General features: G+C 41.2%; 1 protein-coding gene across 1 annotated transcript in view; it reads right to left on the bottom strand.

Annotated features, from left to right (window-relative positions):
• The window catches only part of LOC115107571 (tomoregulin-2), a 169,224-nt gene that overhangs the window by 129,664 nt on the left and 20,440 nt on the right, over positions 1 to 19,120 (bottom strand). The window contains exon 2 of the mRNA XM_029630997.2: positions 7,895 to 8,004. Coding sequence (XP_029486857.1) covers positions 7,895 to 8,004 — 110 coding nt within the window. The remainder of the gene's footprint in view (positions 1 to 7,894; positions 8,005 to 19,120) is intronic.

Below are 19,120 nucleotides of genomic sequence, written 5' to 3'. Positions count from 1 at the left end.
CTTCCAATGATATGCCTACAAACACGTCACAATGCTGCAGACACCTTGGAGAAACGACACAAAGGGCAGGCTCATTTCTGGCGCATTGACAGCCATATAAGGAGACATTGGAACACAGCGCCTTCAGAATCTGGGGCATTTCCAGTATGAAACTTCATCTTGGTTTCGCCTGTAGCATTAGTTCTGGGGCACTCACAGATAATATCTTTGCAGTTTTGGAAACGTCAGAGTTTTGTCTTTCCAAGGCTGTCAATTCCATGCATAGTCGAGCATCTTTTCGTGACAAAATATTGCGCTTAAAACGGGCACGTCTTTTTATCCAATAATGACATAGCGCCCCCATAGGTTGAAAAGGTTAATAGGCAAATCGGCGCCCAAAAATACAGATTTCCGATTGTTATGAGAACTTGAAATCTGATTAATCGGTCGACCTCTATTGGAGATATTAGGGAGAGAGGTAAAGGAAACATATGTGCACAAACATTTGTAAAATAGGATGCAGTTAGTAAAATATTTAGATGGGATTGGAGATCCTCCTCATAATAGATATGTGTCCTGCAATTAAACAAATCGAGATAATATCAATATGCAAATAAAATAAATAAAATCAGACATTTGAGGATAACACAAATAGCATAAACCTATGTCATGTCATCAAAATACCATTGACAGTGTCACGCCCTGGTCGAAGTAATGTATGTTTGTCTTCATTGATTTGGTCAGGCCAGGGTGTGACATGGGTATTTGTGGTGCGTTTTTGTCATGGGGTTTTTGTGGAGTGTCTAGCATAGTCTATGGCTGCCTGAGGCGGTTCTCAATCAGAGTCAGGTGATTATCGTTGTCTGTGATTGGGAACCATATTTAGGCAGCCATATTCTTTGAGTATGTCGTGGGTGATTGTTCCTGTCTCTGTGTTAGTGTTCACTAGATAGGCTGTATAGGTTTTCACATTTCCGTTTGTTGTTTTTGTATTGTTCGTGTTTTTTTCGTCTATTAAAGATGTATCGAACTAACCACGCTGCATTTTGGTCCGACTCTCATTCGAAGGAAGAAAACCGTAACAGAATCACCCACCACACCAGCACCAAGCAGCGTGGTGACAGGCAGCGACAGCAGAAGCAACAAAGAGAGGAATGGACATGGGAGGATGAATTGTTCGGAGAAGGACCCTGGGATCAGCCTGGAGAATATCGCCGCCCCAAAGAAGAACTGGAGGCGGCGAGAGCTGAGAGGCGCTGGTATGAGGAGAAGCAACAGCGGCAGCAGGAGCAACAATATCGGGACTACACTACTTGGGAGGAAATAGACAGGTGGGCGGTCGACCCAGAGAGAGTGCCGGAGCCCGCCTGGGATTCGCTGGAGCAGTGCGAAGCTGGTTATCGGAGAATGGAGTTGGCGAAGCAAGCATGGCGGCGCGGACGGAAGACCGAGAGTCAGCCCCAAAAATGTCTTGGGGGTGGGCTCAGGGAGAGTGTGGCAGAGTCAGGGTTCAGACCTGAGCCAACTCCCCCTGTTTATCGTGAGGAGCCAAGGAGGAGACCAGAACCAGAGCCGGTGTTGGAGGTGAGTGAAGCAGAGACTGTGAAGGAGTTAATGGGGAAAGTGGAGGAGAGAGTTATGAGGGAGTTGCTAGTTTGGTGCTTTAAATACGATATTCGCCCGACAGAGCGTGTCGGGGATTTAATGGCACCTGGGTCAGCGCTCCATACTCGTCCTGTTAGTCGGCTGGTGAAAATTGTGCCAGTGATTGTTCCTGTCTCTGTGTTAGTGTTCACTAGATAGGCTGTATAGCTTTTCACATTTCCGTTTGTTGTTTTTGTATTGTTCGTGTTTTTTTCGTCTATTAAAGATGTATCGAACTAACCACGCTGCATTTTGGTCCGACTCTCATTCGACGGAAGAAAACCGTAACAGACAGACTAACAATTGCCAGGCCATTACTGTGTTTAGAGAAAGTTATGTGTTATTGTGAGTCACTTTTGTCACATAATGAATTGCCATATTAATATTTTTTCCATTACCATGTGTGAGGGTCTAAAATATAAACCTGTAATATGAAAACCACATCTCTGCATTCAATATCCATGGGCTTCCAAATTGACACCTGCACGAGTGATTTTCCAATGAACCTCACAGATATCCTTTTGTTTCAGAGGTTGTCTACTTGAAGATCTTCTCAGCTTGACCCCATAGAGCACCATGTCAACTAGCACAAGCCACACCATTGGCGATTAACATTGATATTCTAATCAGCTGCTGCCGAACCCATTACAGCTACATTATGGCCAATTACTCAGCATGGTCACAAAAACTCTTTGAAGTCTGGGCCATGGGTTGCCAAGCAGTGGACGGTTGCCCTGTAAAGAATCCAACCGCCCCCTCTGAATGTTTTTTTCCCTCTTAATTATATATATATTTTTTCATTGCTACCATCACTCTCTGTTTACTGTGAGTGATGTTAAAGGTTTAGCTTCCTGTTGTACGACAACGCAACATCACAAACATGTATGCACAAACACACACAAACACACAGAAAATAAAACACAAACACACGGAAACAGACACACACTGACAAACTCAAACCTCACGCATTTCCTGTATCCATTAAAGCAAGCTCTCGAATATGAAATACATCCCAAGGCTATGATTCACTCCAATCAATAATAAACATCTCTACAAAAATGTGGCTCACCTCAGAAGATAGCAACCGTGCTGCACGGCACGTTCTGATTCTCATTGAATCACTCCACCATTTGATCTATACAATGTGCCATATTCACGGTACACGATTTCCACTCAAAAGACCCTGAGGCATAGTATTTTCTTACGTCTGCTCATACTAATCAAAGCGACATCTCTTTAAGCCTCTGAATGAGATGACTCACTGGATCTAGAAGCAGGGGTACCTGTGGCTCATGACAAGAGACAGATGTTTTCGTCTGAGATGGCGTCTCAGTCTCTGATGCAGAGCTCTCATCTGTCAGTCGACCTTGAAGCGTGATGGATGTCTGCTACAGTGTTTCTGACATGGCACAGAGCTTGGGGGACAGAGAGCGTAAAATCAGGGGCTTTTGTCAGATCATTAGCTCCACACCGGGGGTAAGCTCTGACCTTCCATCAGGGAAAAGAATACAACCGAGAAAGGCTTTGGTAAAGACGAACTGCGAAACGGGAGGAGGCAGTGGATAGCAATGGGTGTTTGTCACTGCATTGAGAGACAAACACCCAGGGACAAACACCCACAAAGATACTGTAACATTAGTTGTTCATTCTCTCCTCTTACAAGGGCACCCTCTGTACAGCTTTCAATCCAAAAGTGGGTGTTAAAGTACTTTGTTGCTTCTAGTCCAAAGTTGGTGCCAAATCAGATATAATTCCAATACAGAGCCAGAAGCACAGACAACAACTCCCAGTTTCAGTTGATTTGGTTTGGCTCAGCCTTCGCCTCAGCCTTTGCCTCAAAAACACTCCACATTACCCAAGACACATCCGAGGTAGCTTATGTCAGTGGGGGTCAGTAACAAAAGACAATGGACCAACAGCTAATTCCCGAGGAACACCATCCCAGGATAAAATCTGTTCTGTGTCTAAGGTGATGATGTATTCCTTCTATCCCCCAGACAGAAATGTGTTGAGCATTGTCTGAGTGATTGACAAACTCCCATGATGCCTTGCCATGGTTGCAGATGCTAGTCTGCTCTGACGGTTGGGGGGGAGATAGACTGGGGCATGCTTGGCTTGTGCTTCTGCTCTTTAACCGGTTGGCAGTCTCCTCTTGATTAGGCCCCAGTGCAGTCACCGGAGATGGACTCTGCTGTAATAGTGTCTGACAGGCCAGCTAGAGCCGCCAAGGAGCTGACACAGATGCTACCATCCTGAGGAGATAGCCTTGCCCCCCCCCCGCGCCTTGACTGAATAAGGGCAAAAGGCAACTTGGAGGCCAGACGCTGCATACATTTTCATGGTGTTAATTTGGGTGACTGGTTGGGTTGTGAGGCCTTGAGTGATAAAGGTCGGACAATATCTTTAGATCTCATCTTCATTTCTAACATGGTCACATGAGCTAGTTAGGCTTATGCATCCACCAATACCTGACTCTCACCAGTGAGTTTACCCTACTAAACATGTTCCCATCTACGGCCCATACACCAAAGGACTGCCCTTCTGGCCTTTTCCATGAACTAAAACAGCATGGACACTACAGGAGTGCCCATCTATCAACATTGCCCTTCAGTCAATCTGAATTAGCTCCCAAAGATACAGCTCTGGGAGATGCCACCAGTGCTGGGCTCTTCTTCACACCGATTTGAATTGGCATGCAAAAGTTGTCATGCAAAAGGTGGAAGTCAATTTTGCAGACCACTATGACAACATTTACATTTTAGCAGACACTCTTATCCAGAGTGACTTATAGGAGCAATTAGGGTTAAGTGCCTTGCTCAAGTGCATATTAACAGCTTTTTCACCTAGTCAGTTCAGGTATTTTAACCAGCAACCTTCCAGTTACTAGCACAATCTCTTAACCACTTGGCTACCTGCTGCCCAATGCAACTCTCAAAGGGCTTACAGGTCCAGAAAATGTATTTTCTAACCAAAAGGGTTATTCTATTGTTCCCATAGGATAACGCTTTTGGGTTCCATGTAGAACCCTCTGTGGAAAGGCTTCTACCTGGAACCAAAACAGGTTATTCAAAGGGTTTTCCTATGGGGACAGCCAAAGAACCTTTTATGTTCTAGATAGCACCTTTTTTTCTAAGAGTGTAGAGAGAGAGGCAGGGGGTAGAGAGTCAGCTGGAGAGTTGAGGAAGGTAGTGGAGGAACAGATAAGAGGGGTTCGATGGAAAGAAGGAAGGGGGAGCAAGATATAACAAAATTAATGGGAGATTAAACATATTCTATCATGTCTTATCCTATCATAGTGGCATGTCACGTCAGTGATGATACAGCACCTGTCTCTGCTAAGAGGGTGCTAGTGTAACAACTCCCAATAAAATACTTATACTTAACCACTTCCTGACACATGCACTTTAGTTTCACTACAAACACTAATGAATATTTGAACAGCCATCATCTTAAACCAGGGTACCTGTTATTCCAGTGTCCCTAGGTGCCCTTTATCCAAGGCTCTGCCTGGGAATTACAGCTCTATGGACTGTACGACTCACAGACGGTTCCCTGATAAAAGGATCATAAATGTATACAAATACATGGAACAAGGTTTCCATCAGGAGCCCTCTTATTATGGCCTCCTGAATGCCACCAGGGACTGTACCGTGGTATAGCTATGGTTTGTCAGTAGTGTGTGTGTGTGTGTGTGTGTGTGTGTGTGTGTGTGTGTGTGTGTGTGTGTGTGTGTGTGTGTGTGAGAGAGAGAGTGCTTTCTGGGGGAAGTGTTTGCTCTGAGAGAGCTAGGAAGGACATGTTGTTCTGTTCCACTGTCACATCTACAACACGACTTGCATTATCTCTATCTTTGAAGTACTATCCCAACCTAACATTAGAAATGAAATGACATGCTGAATAGCCAGTAGCAACCAGATATTAGAGGAAATAACAGCAACATTGTGGACTGATACACAAAATTACATTAAAATGCTGAAAGCCAGTCATGTGCAGTGTCGTGGTAATTTCCTGTATTACTAAACATTGAGAGAGCAAACCACACACAAGTCAGAGTTATATTATGAAGTCCATCTTTAATTATATATGAGCTTCACCATAGCCCTGTGACTCTCAGATGAATTCAGTGTCTATAAATGAATTCTCTGAGAGTGCTTACAAAACAATTCTAAGTATCATTTATAGCCAAGACACACCCATCTCAACTCACATGACGAAACACAGATCTTAGGAACATTACAAAGGAAGACTTTTAATTGAGAGAGGAGTATCCCATAGCCAGACAGAAAATGCAACTGCCAACAGTATTATCCAAAAGAAGACATTCTAATGACATATCTCACATAAGCATTATTATGTAAATAAAACATCTTATTTATTAATGTTACCTAACTAATTCTGATTCAGCCATGACAGCAGATAGATATAATGTATTACAGCAGAGAAAATGTCACAAACCAAAATTGGAGTTACAGAACACATTATAGACAGGGTCAAAACTATACCTTGAAGAGCAAGCCAGAGCCGTTGAAACAATAGCCTTATTGAAAAAATTAATTGAGATGCTAGAAATAGTCATAATCCGACATGAATGGATGATATCATAAAACGATATCAAGATATTTCACAGCAGGTCCAAGTATCACATGACTGTGAAACTGTAGCACACACACACACAGCTTGTTGTGTGGTAGTGATAGTGAGTCCTGCTAAAGACCCGAGCCTCAGCTCCTCAAAAGAGGCAGTGTGAGATGGACTAGCTATCTAACATGGTTGCTGAATGGACATCCCGCCTTTGAATAGCACCCATTGATTCTCGCAGATCAAACCGACTTCCTCCTCACAGCTATACTGCACGTAACCCCTCAGCAGCTTAAAGTGTGTGTGTCGTGTGTGTGTGTGTATGTGTGTGTGTGTGCAGAAGTACACAACCCCCTCAGACACAGCCTACCCCTATAAGAGAATCATGTTTGCTGAATTACAACGCTTAATGGAATAAAGACATGGCAGCTATTAGGTTTAAGCGCATTGACGTCAGGTCCCGTCCCGTCCATACATACAGAGACACAGGATGCCATGGTAGGCCGTGACCCAAGGCCAAACCAGTATTAAGTAAGTATGAAAGGAAAGCGGTGTGACCCGCTCCTTGCTATGCTTCACAGAGAGAGCTCTATCCCGAATGACATCCACTATCAGTACGAGATCTCAGGGATGAGAAATGGAGAGGTAATGTAATTTATCTGTGCGCTTTTACTAATGTCCGCTCCCAGGGATGTACAAAATTGAGATTAAAGCAAGCGACCGATCGAGTGTCGTCTGCCTAGAGCGTCGGCGCTGGGTGTGCTGATAAGCTCGCCACATTGGAAGAGAGTTTCGAGCTGAAACGCATAAGGCATATCCTTATGCTTTATCTTGGTATAATCTTTTACATTTGTAATATAGAATATATTCGTTTGAATGAGGTGAGAGTAATAGAAAAATCTATCAATGGATGGCTGGTTTGCTGCCTTTGTTATAGATTGGTAATAAACTGAACCATAGCACAGCATCATTCACTGGATTTATGATACTAATGAGGGTATTTAAATCTGTTTTTTGTCAATGGCAATAACATCAATAAAGTGGAATGCATTAAACAGCCACCGTGACTGAGAGTGACATTCAGTTTTATGAGAAGTAGTAAATTATGTCTTTACTATACAGTGTAGTCACCTCCCTCTTGATAGCTAGTGGGTGTTTTGTTTAACAGCTGAGGAATAGGTCTAGAAAAATGTAACCACTCTCAAATTCATAGACAGAACATCCATGACAACAAAATAATAATATTTTGAGGCTATACAATGTTTGTTTACAATTACATTGTTTACAAACAAAAAAGTAAAGTAAGCTTAATAAGTATAGTATATATACACAATATATATACAATATATTATATTTTGGGGGATATGAATTTGAACTAAGCTCATAACACATTCATAATTTATATTCAAGAATCAATGGCTGTATCATGAATTTAAAAGTCCAAAAATAGACGTAGCAATCACAGATTGCCCCTTTAAATGGAATGTTTTGTACATTTAAGTCCAATAAACTATAAGAAAATAAAGTTGCACACTTCATATATGAACTCCCAGTAATTTATTGGTTAAATCAACATTGGGTAAAGTCCAACATCTTAATTTCAAAAACAACAAACCGTCAGCCCACCATAAGAAGAATATGCAATTTTTCCCTAAAACATTTTCTGAGAATAAAACATTGAACAGTGTCTTACCTTGAAGTTACAGATGCACGTCACGGTCTCTCCAATTCTCAAACACTCTCCGTCAAACTTGCAGGTGTTGGTGTCGCACAAGAAGAGATCTGTGTCCCGGTCATCAAAACCTGCCATGTAAAAACACAAATCATAACACGTTAGCTGAATGCGTAAACATACTGAAGCAAAAGTGGGAGGTACGCAAAAATAATTTGCATTATGCAGATGAGTCCAAGGCCCCTTCCTTAATGGCACCCTATTACCTACAGTGCACTGCTTTTGAGAAGAGCCCAATAGGCCCTGGTCAAAAGTAGTACACTATATAGGGAATATAGTCCAATTTGGTATGCATCCCAAATGTCTTATCAGGGTCATTAGGTTGTGTTAAATGTGTATGTTTAGTGTTTATTGGGATCTTTAGTAGCTCATTATCAGTTTAAAATAAAACAGAACAATGACACAAAATATTTTACATTTATCTATACAGTCCCATTGAGATTAAACGTTATTTTGTGAGAGAGACTTATTAAACACAAGAACCGTCAGGATTTGACACCTACCGAATGGCGCCAAGAACAGCATTATAAGGTCTACATTTTGAGCTGTGTAATAATCCCATTTAACATATACCATCGAAAAACAATCAAAGTCAATTGGAAAAACAACTGAATGAATAATCTATGTTTTTGCAGTCTTCCATTAGTCATGCTACATTTTGAAGCAAGAGTCTTTCTTTGTCTTTAGGGAAGTAAGTTCTGTCTGGCTTTACATAATACGGTTGGCACTGCATCTACATCCCAAATGGAACCTAAAAGTAGTGCAATGTATAGTGCATAGGGTGACATTTTGGATTTGATCCAATTCAGTCTAAATTAGGTAACTCAAATGACTCAGACAAAGCATTCCAACCCCAAATCATGCAGTCACATGGGCATGAGGCAGGACAGAAAGCTCCGGGCTACTATTCTACCTGAGCACATTGCTTACAAATAGCATGCACATTTCAAAGTGTAAATTTGAAACAAAGAAGCCTTAGTCTTTTATACAAAACAAAAACACAAAAAGAGTGCAAATATTGCCACAATTTCATAGATAAATGTACGTCGTCATGGTTTTTAAAATTCATTCCATGATTCTAATGTCGAAACCTGCATGTAAATGCAGGCAGCAACATATCATTAAGTGCTCCATACAGGCTCAGGAATGGCATATTTTAACAGAATACTGAATGTATTTACTTCCCATTTTCATCCGATATATGGTGAGACTAGGGCTGTGGCGGTCATGAAATTTTGTCAGTCGGTGATTGTCAAGCAACTAACTGCCGGTTTCACGGTAATAGACTGCTAATTAACATAAACAAATGTAGCATCTCCTGTCTTCCACGCATAGCCTACAAGCAACTGATGCAGACCTTTTGAAAAGTCGTATAATAAATCCATGTAGTATAGCCTACACCACCACAATAAATCTATGATTTATTTTAGACAGGTCTAAAGAAACATGATATGAAGAAAATGTTGTCTATTTCAGGAGAACAGAATAGCATACTCTGAGTTGTCCTTATGAAAAGCCCTGATCTGGCTATGCCATATGACTGTGGGCAAGACTAGTTCATTTGACAGACAAGATTTGCTTAGAATTCCGTGGCATTATTTGATCCTATTTTACAATATGAAGAATACAATTGAAAATAGCTGAATAAAATAGAAAGGATATTTTCTCCAAGCGATTTGAGGGAGTTTGCACATGCGGCTATTCTGTGTTGAGCGGTTTACAAAGACACAGGTAGTCCTATATGCTTGATTTAGAGTTATTTATGTAACTTTAGTTGTGATACAAATGTTGGGCTTTATGTTTTGATTTTTTGTACATTCTAAGGCTGCACGATGCGACTCTAATGATCTTTTGAAGAAAGTGAAGCTCTGCTTTGTTTTTTGCGCACTTCATCAGTCTCACATTCACAATTTGACAAGCACTTGATAATTCCTTGAATTTCCCGGCGGCATCCCCTTGTGTGGCCGTAATGTACCCTAAAAAAGCAATGCCAGTGGCTGTTGTACCCTTGGGATGAATATAATAATTGTAATTCCTCTCTCCCGGCTGCGTGCTTCTAAGTGACTATCACTCACATGGCTCTCTGTCATGTGATTGGGTCTTTCTCACAGGCTACAAGTGAAGACAGACACATCGGGGATGCAACTGCGCGCGTCCTTATCCAATTCCAAGGCACCTATTGAAGATAATGGAAGAACTGTCCACATTTACTTTTTGTCAGCGAACAAGATGAGTAGGCCTAACGAACAGCAAAAGCCTATGTCAATCTACTATCCCCCATAGTAAAAAAGTTGACATATTCTATTCTGTGCAAGAAATAAATATTCCAAACATTGTCTGGGACAGTTGTGGGATGTAAGTCGCTCTGGATAAGAGCGTCTGCTAAATGACTTAAATGTAATGTAAATGTAATACAACCACCAGCATAAAAAAAAGTTTTAAGCAGTGAGGCTAACGCAACAGATCAGAACATTTAGCTTAAAATGTTGATAAACTATTAGGGTATTTCTTCACATTATAAGCATAGCAATGAGCACGTGGCAATAGGCTATAAGCATGAATGTTCCATTAGCAGGAAAACCCAATTCTCAAAAGTGACCCAAATGCAAATATGCATGTAACACTTTTATTATATAAGTACATTTTAATGGTGAAAATGATCTTCCCCAAACTTGTATGCCTGTTAGGCTCTACACTCATTGTAAATCTGATTAATGTGCTTAATTTTAAGAAGTTATTTGGCCATTTTAGTTTAACCTTATCAAAACATATAGGCCTATGCGACTATGATTTGAAAAAGTCGCAAAAACAAGGTGCTGTTTCTTTCCTTAAGCTGGGCATCATTCCCAAGTGATAATACATAATTCACAATTCTTAGGCTAATAAACTCACCCATCAGACTATTCTTGATTGTATCTTGTTTTTACATATTCTAACTAACATAAGTGTGAAATTTGTTTGGATTTAGAATGGACCATTATCATGCACCTGTCTAGAAAAAAAGGGGCAGGGGAAAAAATACATGTCATGCACTTAAAATAGTGAATGGAGGAGGCTTTTCCCATGGTTCATTTTGATGCTAGCCAGGTAGGCTATACTCCTGTTGTAAAGAGAAGCATTGTGCTTAATATTATGAAAGTTGAGAAATAAATATAGTAGGCCTAGCATATAGAAAGCTGATGGAACCCTGTTTAATAGAGACGATCACTCTGTTTTCTCATGCAATTGCATAGCCTATAAAAATGGTGTGCATCATGAGCTCATAGTGTTCGTCAAGTGTTTGATTACACTTGCGTTGATGTCAGAGTGATTAGAGGGACAGTAGAGTGCTGAGTACCAGGCACTTAGCTGGTTTGGTAGGCTACTTATGACCATCAGCAGCATCAGAGCTTGGAGAAGCCTAATTACCTGACTAAAAAGGAATTTAACTGCCATCGTGACTGCCGGTGTGGCGGTAATATGGTCACCCTAACAGCCCTGGTTGAGACTGAATCACCTAGTAGTTAACTGTGTGACAAGTAAGGCCTTCAGACAACCATGTTTAAGACCAAATAAAGCTAGAAGCACAGTGGTTGAGGAAATCATTTCAGAGCCCTACTACACTCTTAGACAGGTGCTATCTAGAACCTCAAACAGTTCTTCAGCAGTCCTCTGGAGAACCCTTTGAATATTTATTTTTGTTTCAGGTAGAACCCTTTTGGGTTTCATGTAAAACCCTTTCCTGGAATCAAAATGGGTCAACCTATGGGGACAGCCGAAGAACCCTTTTGGAACCCATTTTTTCTAAGAATGTATCCTAGCAGTATGGCCAGAAGCAGCTTTAACGCTTACATAACACATATTATTTTGCCTGCTAAAGAAGGTAAATAGCCCAAACCCATAGAATTCACAAATAATGTCTCTGTCAAAAATGACACCCTATCCTCTTTAGAGTGCACTACTTTTGACCAGGACCTGTAGGGTTCTGCTCAAAGGTAGTGCACTATATAGGGAATAGGCTACCATTTAGGATGCAATCAATGGGTCTAATTACTGCCTTAGAGAAATTTGAGGCTTAACGTATTCCAAGCATGTTTATGAAAGCGTTAAACAAGGTCAACCTGTTCAGAAAACAGGATGCATCCCAAATGGCACCCTATTCCCTATATTAATTTGACTAGGGCCCATGCACCCTATTCCCTGTATAGTGACCACATTTTTACCAAAGCCCTAAGGTGTCTGGTCAAAAGTAGTGCACTAATATAGGGAAACGGGTGTCATTTGAGACGAAAACAAAGTTAGGTAGATTGAAGTGGAGGCTCCCTCAGAAAGGATGAGGAGAATGGTTCACCTTATTATAATAAATAAAAACTGCATTAATAGGCAACTAGGCATGTCCTTCCTTTGGGTTTGGTACCACATCCAATCGAATGGAAGTACTGTAGTGACAATTTCTTTTGTTAAATATGGCTTCAAATGTATAATAATTCTCTGAGCTTATCATCCCATGTATGAATATGTTATTCAATGCATTTAAATTGACTAATTGCAGTATGGACAAATTCAATGTTTCATCAAATGTAAAAAAAAAAAAATTGAAAATCAAATAGCTGAATGATCCTCGGTATGACAATCTTTAAAACAATTCCATATGTTAGATAAGATTATATGGCTGCTGGACTGAAATATTAATAAGAATAGGGCACTATAAGGTGTCATGGAGAAGTGGCTAGGGGCTGACACATTGGTGACACTCGCATTGGAGAGGAATGGCATGCTACCTGCTAATTCCCTTCTTGGAAAGAAAAAGAGGAAAGATGTTCACATGTTTCCAGCACAATAACATTAGCCTGCTTTGTCACATAAACCAGTTTTATTCACTGACAAGTCACTTCAGCAAAGTATTCTTAAAAAATGTGACTCATTTCAGGAAACTAGGTATATGTTGCGCATCACTACTTCACAGGAGAGAGATTTGAACCTAACCTTTTTTTAAATCAAAATGTCTTTTTGGGCATAAATGTCTTCTGAAACATGTGAACTTTCATGTGCCTCAATAACAAAGGTGTATGCTATCTGTAAATACAAATACAATTGTTAAATTATGAGCCTAGTTGGTTTAGCCACAGAAAAAGTAAGGAACCTTCCTGCTATCCATGATTGACTGAGATAATGGGTGGGCTGAACATGCCGAGAGATGAGTTCGGTTTGGTCTGCCATGTAGCATACTTCTGTCTATAACATGACCTGGTGAGTATGAGTAGGAAACTCTTTCTAATGCAGCTTTTTTGAAATATATCACGTAGTAGAACTGCAAAGGTGTTGCTCTCCATTTTCTGCAGGACCGAGTTTTGAAATCAGTGGAATGCAAGGTGGAATTAGTGTATGATAGATAAGGAGGTGGAGAAAATGTGGATGGAGTCGAAAAGAGAACACACAGAAGGCTGTGGTATAAAACAACTGTCTCCGGATTTGATCTTCAAACTAAGGCAACCAGGGCATCTGTGAAAGACAGGGAGAAGCGTCCATCCATGTAAATGGTCTAGCTCAATACATTTTCAGATATTACACGTTTCTAATTTTGTCAGACAGTAGTTTTCATTTCAGGTTAAAGTGTACTGTTAGCTAGCTCGCTATGTAATGTGTTATGTATGATCTGTGTAGTAATATTATTCGTTCTCAGAGCCATTTGCATTTCTAGTTATAGCCTAATGTAAGCTAACTAACATGGAACCTGGTGGGTTAGCTACCTGCAGATTCATGCAGAGTTGGGATTATGGTTCATTGTTTACCTAGCTAGATAGCTACATGTCTAAACAAAAGAGTTCACTATGCAAGTAACCATATCAATAGAATGTTCTTGATGTCACCGTGACAACTGTCAATAGACGTAGCAAGTACATCCGCTCTGGCTAGCTAATCTGACTTCAGAGCACTCGTCTGAGTATGCCACAGCACAGAATAACTGATGAATTTATGAACGCTCAACACCTAAACTTTGGCAAAAAATAGTAATGAAATTGTTGCCAGCAGCACAGTTGCAGTCACCAACACACTGGATAACATAAAACAGCCTAACCAGCTCTGCTAGGGTGAGTAAAATGGTCAGAGTGAGCTGCCTCATTTGTGTCTGGAAGTAGCTAGTGAGTGCCATGTCTTTGGCATCATTGAAGTGAAGACTTATTATGTTATTAAATAAGTTCTCTGTAATTATTATTACATGATTAAACTAATCATGTAAATGTAATTAACTAGGAAGTAGGGGCACCAAGGAAAACCTCAGTTTACCAAGTTATATTTTTCCTAATATAACTCTTCAGATATTTTAATATCTGATCAATTAGTCTTCTAAACCATAAATTATTCTTTACCTCACATTAGTCTCATTCCAAACGTCATAAATTGTTGGTTATCTGCACAAACCCAGCCTTTAATATGAATCATCCATACATCAATTGTCTTAATCATTTATTTACTAACTAACTAAATAATCACAGAAATGCGTAAACAAACAACACAGTAGATATGGTTACAAGGAAATGATAGGGGAGGTTCCCTAGTCGGCTAAACCGATATGACCGCTTGGTGGACAAAGAGAAGTTGGTGTGGACTGAAAAGGCGGGAAAGAACAGAAGGAGTCACTACACAATTGATCATTATATTATTTGAAATGCTAATTCTTTTCACATGAACGCTCACTCATTCGGGAATAATTGCAATCAAAATAAAATGAAAGGGGTGACAGTCCCCCACAAATCAGAAGGTGTATCATCGGAAGCATAGTATACTCTGCGCATCAATGTTTTTCTTGCTGAGACGGCAGACAGCCGCAGTGCTTGCGGAAGTGTCCGAAGGGCAAGAGGAGTTCATCTCAACTACCGTATTGCAGGACTGCAAGGAGGTGTAAGGGTTTTCCTGTGGTGAAGTAGAGGCGGACCAAAACGCAGCGTGGTTATATTGATTCAAGTTTAATAAAAACAGATAAACATGAACACTACAAAACAATAAACGTGGAAAACCAAAAACAGTCCTATCTGGTGCAAACACAGAGACAGGACCAATCACCCACAAACACACAGTGAAACCCAAGCTACCTAAGTATGATTCTCAATCAGAGACAACTAATGACACCTGCCTCTGATTGAGAACCATACTAGGCCGAAACATAGAAATACCCCAAAACATAGAAAAACAAACATAGACTGCCCACCCAACTCACGCCCTGACCATACTAAATAAATACAAAACAAAAGGAAATAAAGGTCAGAACGTGACAGGAGGAGGGAAGTACTCATTCAGCCTTTCAGGTTATGTCGATATAGGACTCGTTTTACTGTGGATATAGATGCTTTTGAACCTGTTTCCTCCAGCATCTTCACAAGGTCCTTTGCTGTTGTTCTGGGTTTGATTTGCACTTTTTGCACCAAAGTATGTTAATCTCTAGAAGACAGAATGCTTCTCCTTCCTGAGCGGTATGACGGCTGCGTGGTCCCATGGTGTTTATACTTGCGTACTATTGTTTGTACCGATGCATGTGGTACCTTCAAGTGTTTGGAAATTGCTCCCAAGAATGAACCAGACGTGTGGAAGTATTCCATTTTTTTCTGAGGTGTTGGCTGACTTGTTTTGATTTCCCCATGATGTCAAGCAAATAGGCACTGAAATACATTCACAGGTACACCTTCAATTGACTCAAATTACGTCAATTAGCCCAACAGAAGCTTCTAAAGCCATGACATAATTTTCTGGAATTTTCCAAGATGTTTAAAGGCGCAGTCAGCTTAGTGTATGTAAACTTCTGACCCACTGGAATTGTGATACAGTGAATCATACGTGAAATTATTTGTATATAAACAATTTTTAGGAAAAATTAATGGTGTCATGCACAAAGTAGATGTCCTAACCGACTTGCCAAAACTATAGTTTGTTAACAAGAAATTTGTGGAGTGGTTGAAATGAAAGTTTTAATGAATCCAACTTAAGTATATGTAAACTTCTGACTTCAACTGTATATATACAGTATCAGTCAAAATGTTGATAACTCATACTCATTCCAGGTTTTTCTTTATTGTTACCATTTTCTACATTTTAGAATAATAGTGATTTGTCCTTTGGTCTGATGAGTCCAAATTTGAGATTTTTGGTTCCAACCACTGTGTTTTTGTGAGACGCAAAGCAGGTGAACGGATGATCTTTGCATGTGTTATTCCCACCGTGAAGCGTTGAGGAGGTGTGATGGTGTGGGGATGCTTTTCTGGGGACACTGTCGGAGACTTATTTAGAATTCAAGGCACATTTAACCAGCATGGATACCACAGCATTCAGCCCATCTGGTTTGTGCTTAATGGGTCTATCATTTAATTTTCAACAGGACAATGACCCAACACACCTCCAGGATGTTTATGGGCTATTTGATCAAGAAGGAGAGTGATGGAGTGCTTAATCAGATGACCTGGCCTCCACAATCACCCAACCTCAACCCAATTGAGATGGTTTTCTATGAGTTGGACTGCAGAGTGAAGGAAAAGCAGCCAACAAGTGCTCAGCATATGTGGGAACTCCTTCAAGACTTTTGGAAAAGCAATCCAAGTGAAGCTGGTTAAGAGAATGCCAAGAGTGTGCAAAGCTGTCATCAAGGCAAAGGGTGGCTACTTTGAAGAATCTAAAATATCAAATAGATGTTGATTTGTTTAACACTTTATTGGTTGCTACATGATTCCACATGTGTTATTTCATAGTTTTGATGTCTTCACTATTATTCTACAATGTAGAAAATAGTAAAAATAAAGAAAAACCCTTGAATGTGTTGGTGTGTCTAAACAGCGGACTGGTAGCCACCCATTGATTCTTAAAGAATATAACTTATAAATAAATGAGCTTAGTTCAACTGTTACACTCAATGATAACCCAAAATATAAGCTTGTTTCACTCCAATGTTTGTAAACATTGTAAATGTAAACAAACACTATGTAGCCTCATAACATGTTTAAAACAATCTTTTTCACAGCATGGATTGTCAGTCCTTGCATCCATAGCTCTGTCTATTTTTTACATTTTTTATTTCACCTTTATTTAACCAGGTAGGCTAGTTGAGAACAAGTTCTCATTTGCAACTGCGACCTGGCCAAGATAAAGCATAGCAGTGTGAACAGACAACACAGGGTTACACATGGAGTAAACAATTAACAAGTCAATAACACAGTAGAAAAAAAGGGGTCTATATACAATGTGTGCAAAAGGCATGAGGAGGTAGGCGGATAATTACAATATTGCAGATGAACACTGGAGTGATAGATGATCAGATGATCATGTACAGGTAGAGATATTGGTGTGCAAAAGAGCAGAAAAGTAAATAAATAAAAACTGTGGGGATAGAGGTAGGTGAAAATGGGTGGGCTATTTCCCAATAGACTATGTACAGCTGCAGCGATCGGTTAGCTGCTCAGATAGCTGATGTTTGAAGTTGGTGAGGGAGATAAAAGTCTCCAACTTCAGCGATTTTTGCAATTCGTTCCAGTCACAGGCAGCAGAGTACTGGAACGAAAGGCGGCCGAATGAGGTGTTGGCTTTGGGGATGCTCAATGAGATACACCTGCTGGAGCGCGTGCTACGGATGGGTGTTGCCATCGTGACCAGTGAGCTGAGATAAGGCGGAGCTTTACCTAGCATGGCCTTGTAGGTGACCTGGAGCCAGTGGGTCTGGCGACGAATATGTAGCGAGGGCCAGCCGACTAGAGCATACAAGTCACAGTGGTGGGTAGTATAAGGTGCTTTAGTGACAAAACGGATGGCACTGTGATAAACTGCATCCAGTTTGCTGAGTAGAGTGTTGGAAGCAATTTTGTAAATGACATCGCCGAAGTCGAGGATCGGTAGGATAGTCAGTTTTACTAGGGTAAGCTTGGCAGCGTGAGTGAAGGAGGCTTTGTTGCGGAATAGAAAGCCGACTCTTGATTTGATTTTCGATTGGAGATGTTTGATATGAGTCTGGAAGGAGAGTTTGCAGTCTAGCCAGACACCTAGGTACTTATAGGTGTCCACATATTCAAGGTCGGAGCCATCCAGGGTGGTGATGCTAGTCGGGCATGCGGGTGCAGGCAGCGATCGGTTGAAAAGCATGCATTTGGTTTTACTAGTGTTTAAGAGCAGTTGGAGGCCACGGAAGGAGTGTTGTATGGCATTGAAGCTCGTTTGGAGGTTAGATAGCACAGTGTCCAATGATGGGCCGAATGTATATAGAATGGTGTCGTCTGCGTAGAGGTGGATCAGGGAATCGCCCGCAGCAAGAGCAACATCATTGATATATACAGAGAAAAGAGTCGGCCCGAGAATTGAACCCTGTGGCACCCCCATAGAGACTGCCAGAGGACCGGACAGCATGCCCTCCGATTTGACACACTGAACTCTGTCTGCAAAGTAATTGGTGAACCAGGCAAGGCAGTCATCCGAAAAACCGAGGCTACTGAGTCTGCTGATAAGAATTTGGTGATTGACAGAGTCGAAAGCCTTGGCAAGGTCGATGAAGACGGCTGCACAGTACTGTCTTTTATCGATGGCGGTTATGATATCGTTTAGTACCTTGAGTGTGGCTGAGGTGCACCCGTGACCGGCTCGGAAACCAGATTGCATAGCGGAGAAGGTACGGTGGGATTCGAGATGGTCAGTGACCTGTTTGTTGACTTGGCTTTCGAAGACCTTAGATAGGCAGGGCAGAATGGATATAGGTCTGTAACAGTTTGGGTCCAGGGTGTCTCCCCCTTTGAAGAGGGGATGACTGCGGCAGCTTTCAATCCTTGGGGATCTCAGACGATATGAAAGAGAGGTTGAACAGGCTGGTAATAGGGGTTGCGACAATGGCGGCGGATAGTTTCAGAAATAGAGGGTCCAGATTGTCAAGCCCAGCTGATTTATACGGGTCCAGGTTTTGCAGCTCTTTCAGAACATCTGCTATCTGGATTTGGGTAAAGGAGAACCTGGAGAGGCTTGGGCGAGGAGCTGCGGGGGGGGGGGGGGCAGAGCTGTTGGCCGAGGTAGGAGTAGCCAGGCGGAAGGCATGGCCAGTCATTGAGAAATGCTTGTTGAAGTTTTCGATAATCATGGATTTATCGGTGGTGACCGTGTTCCCTAGCCTCAGTGCAGTGGGCAGCTGGGAGGAGGTGCTCTTGTTCTCCATGGACTTCACAGTGTCCCAGAACTTTTTGGAGTTGG

Source organism: Oncorhynchus nerka, linkage group LG3 (genome assembly GCF_034236695.1).
Source record: "Oncorhynchus nerka isolate Pitt River linkage group LG3, Oner_Uvic_2.0, whole genome shotgun sequence".
Classification (NCBI taxonomy): Eukaryota; Metazoa; Chordata; class Actinopteri; order Salmoniformes; family Salmonidae; genus Oncorhynchus; species Oncorhynchus nerka.
Note: the sequence above shows the minus strand (reverse complement) of the source record. Positions and strands in the feature narration are given on the sequence as shown.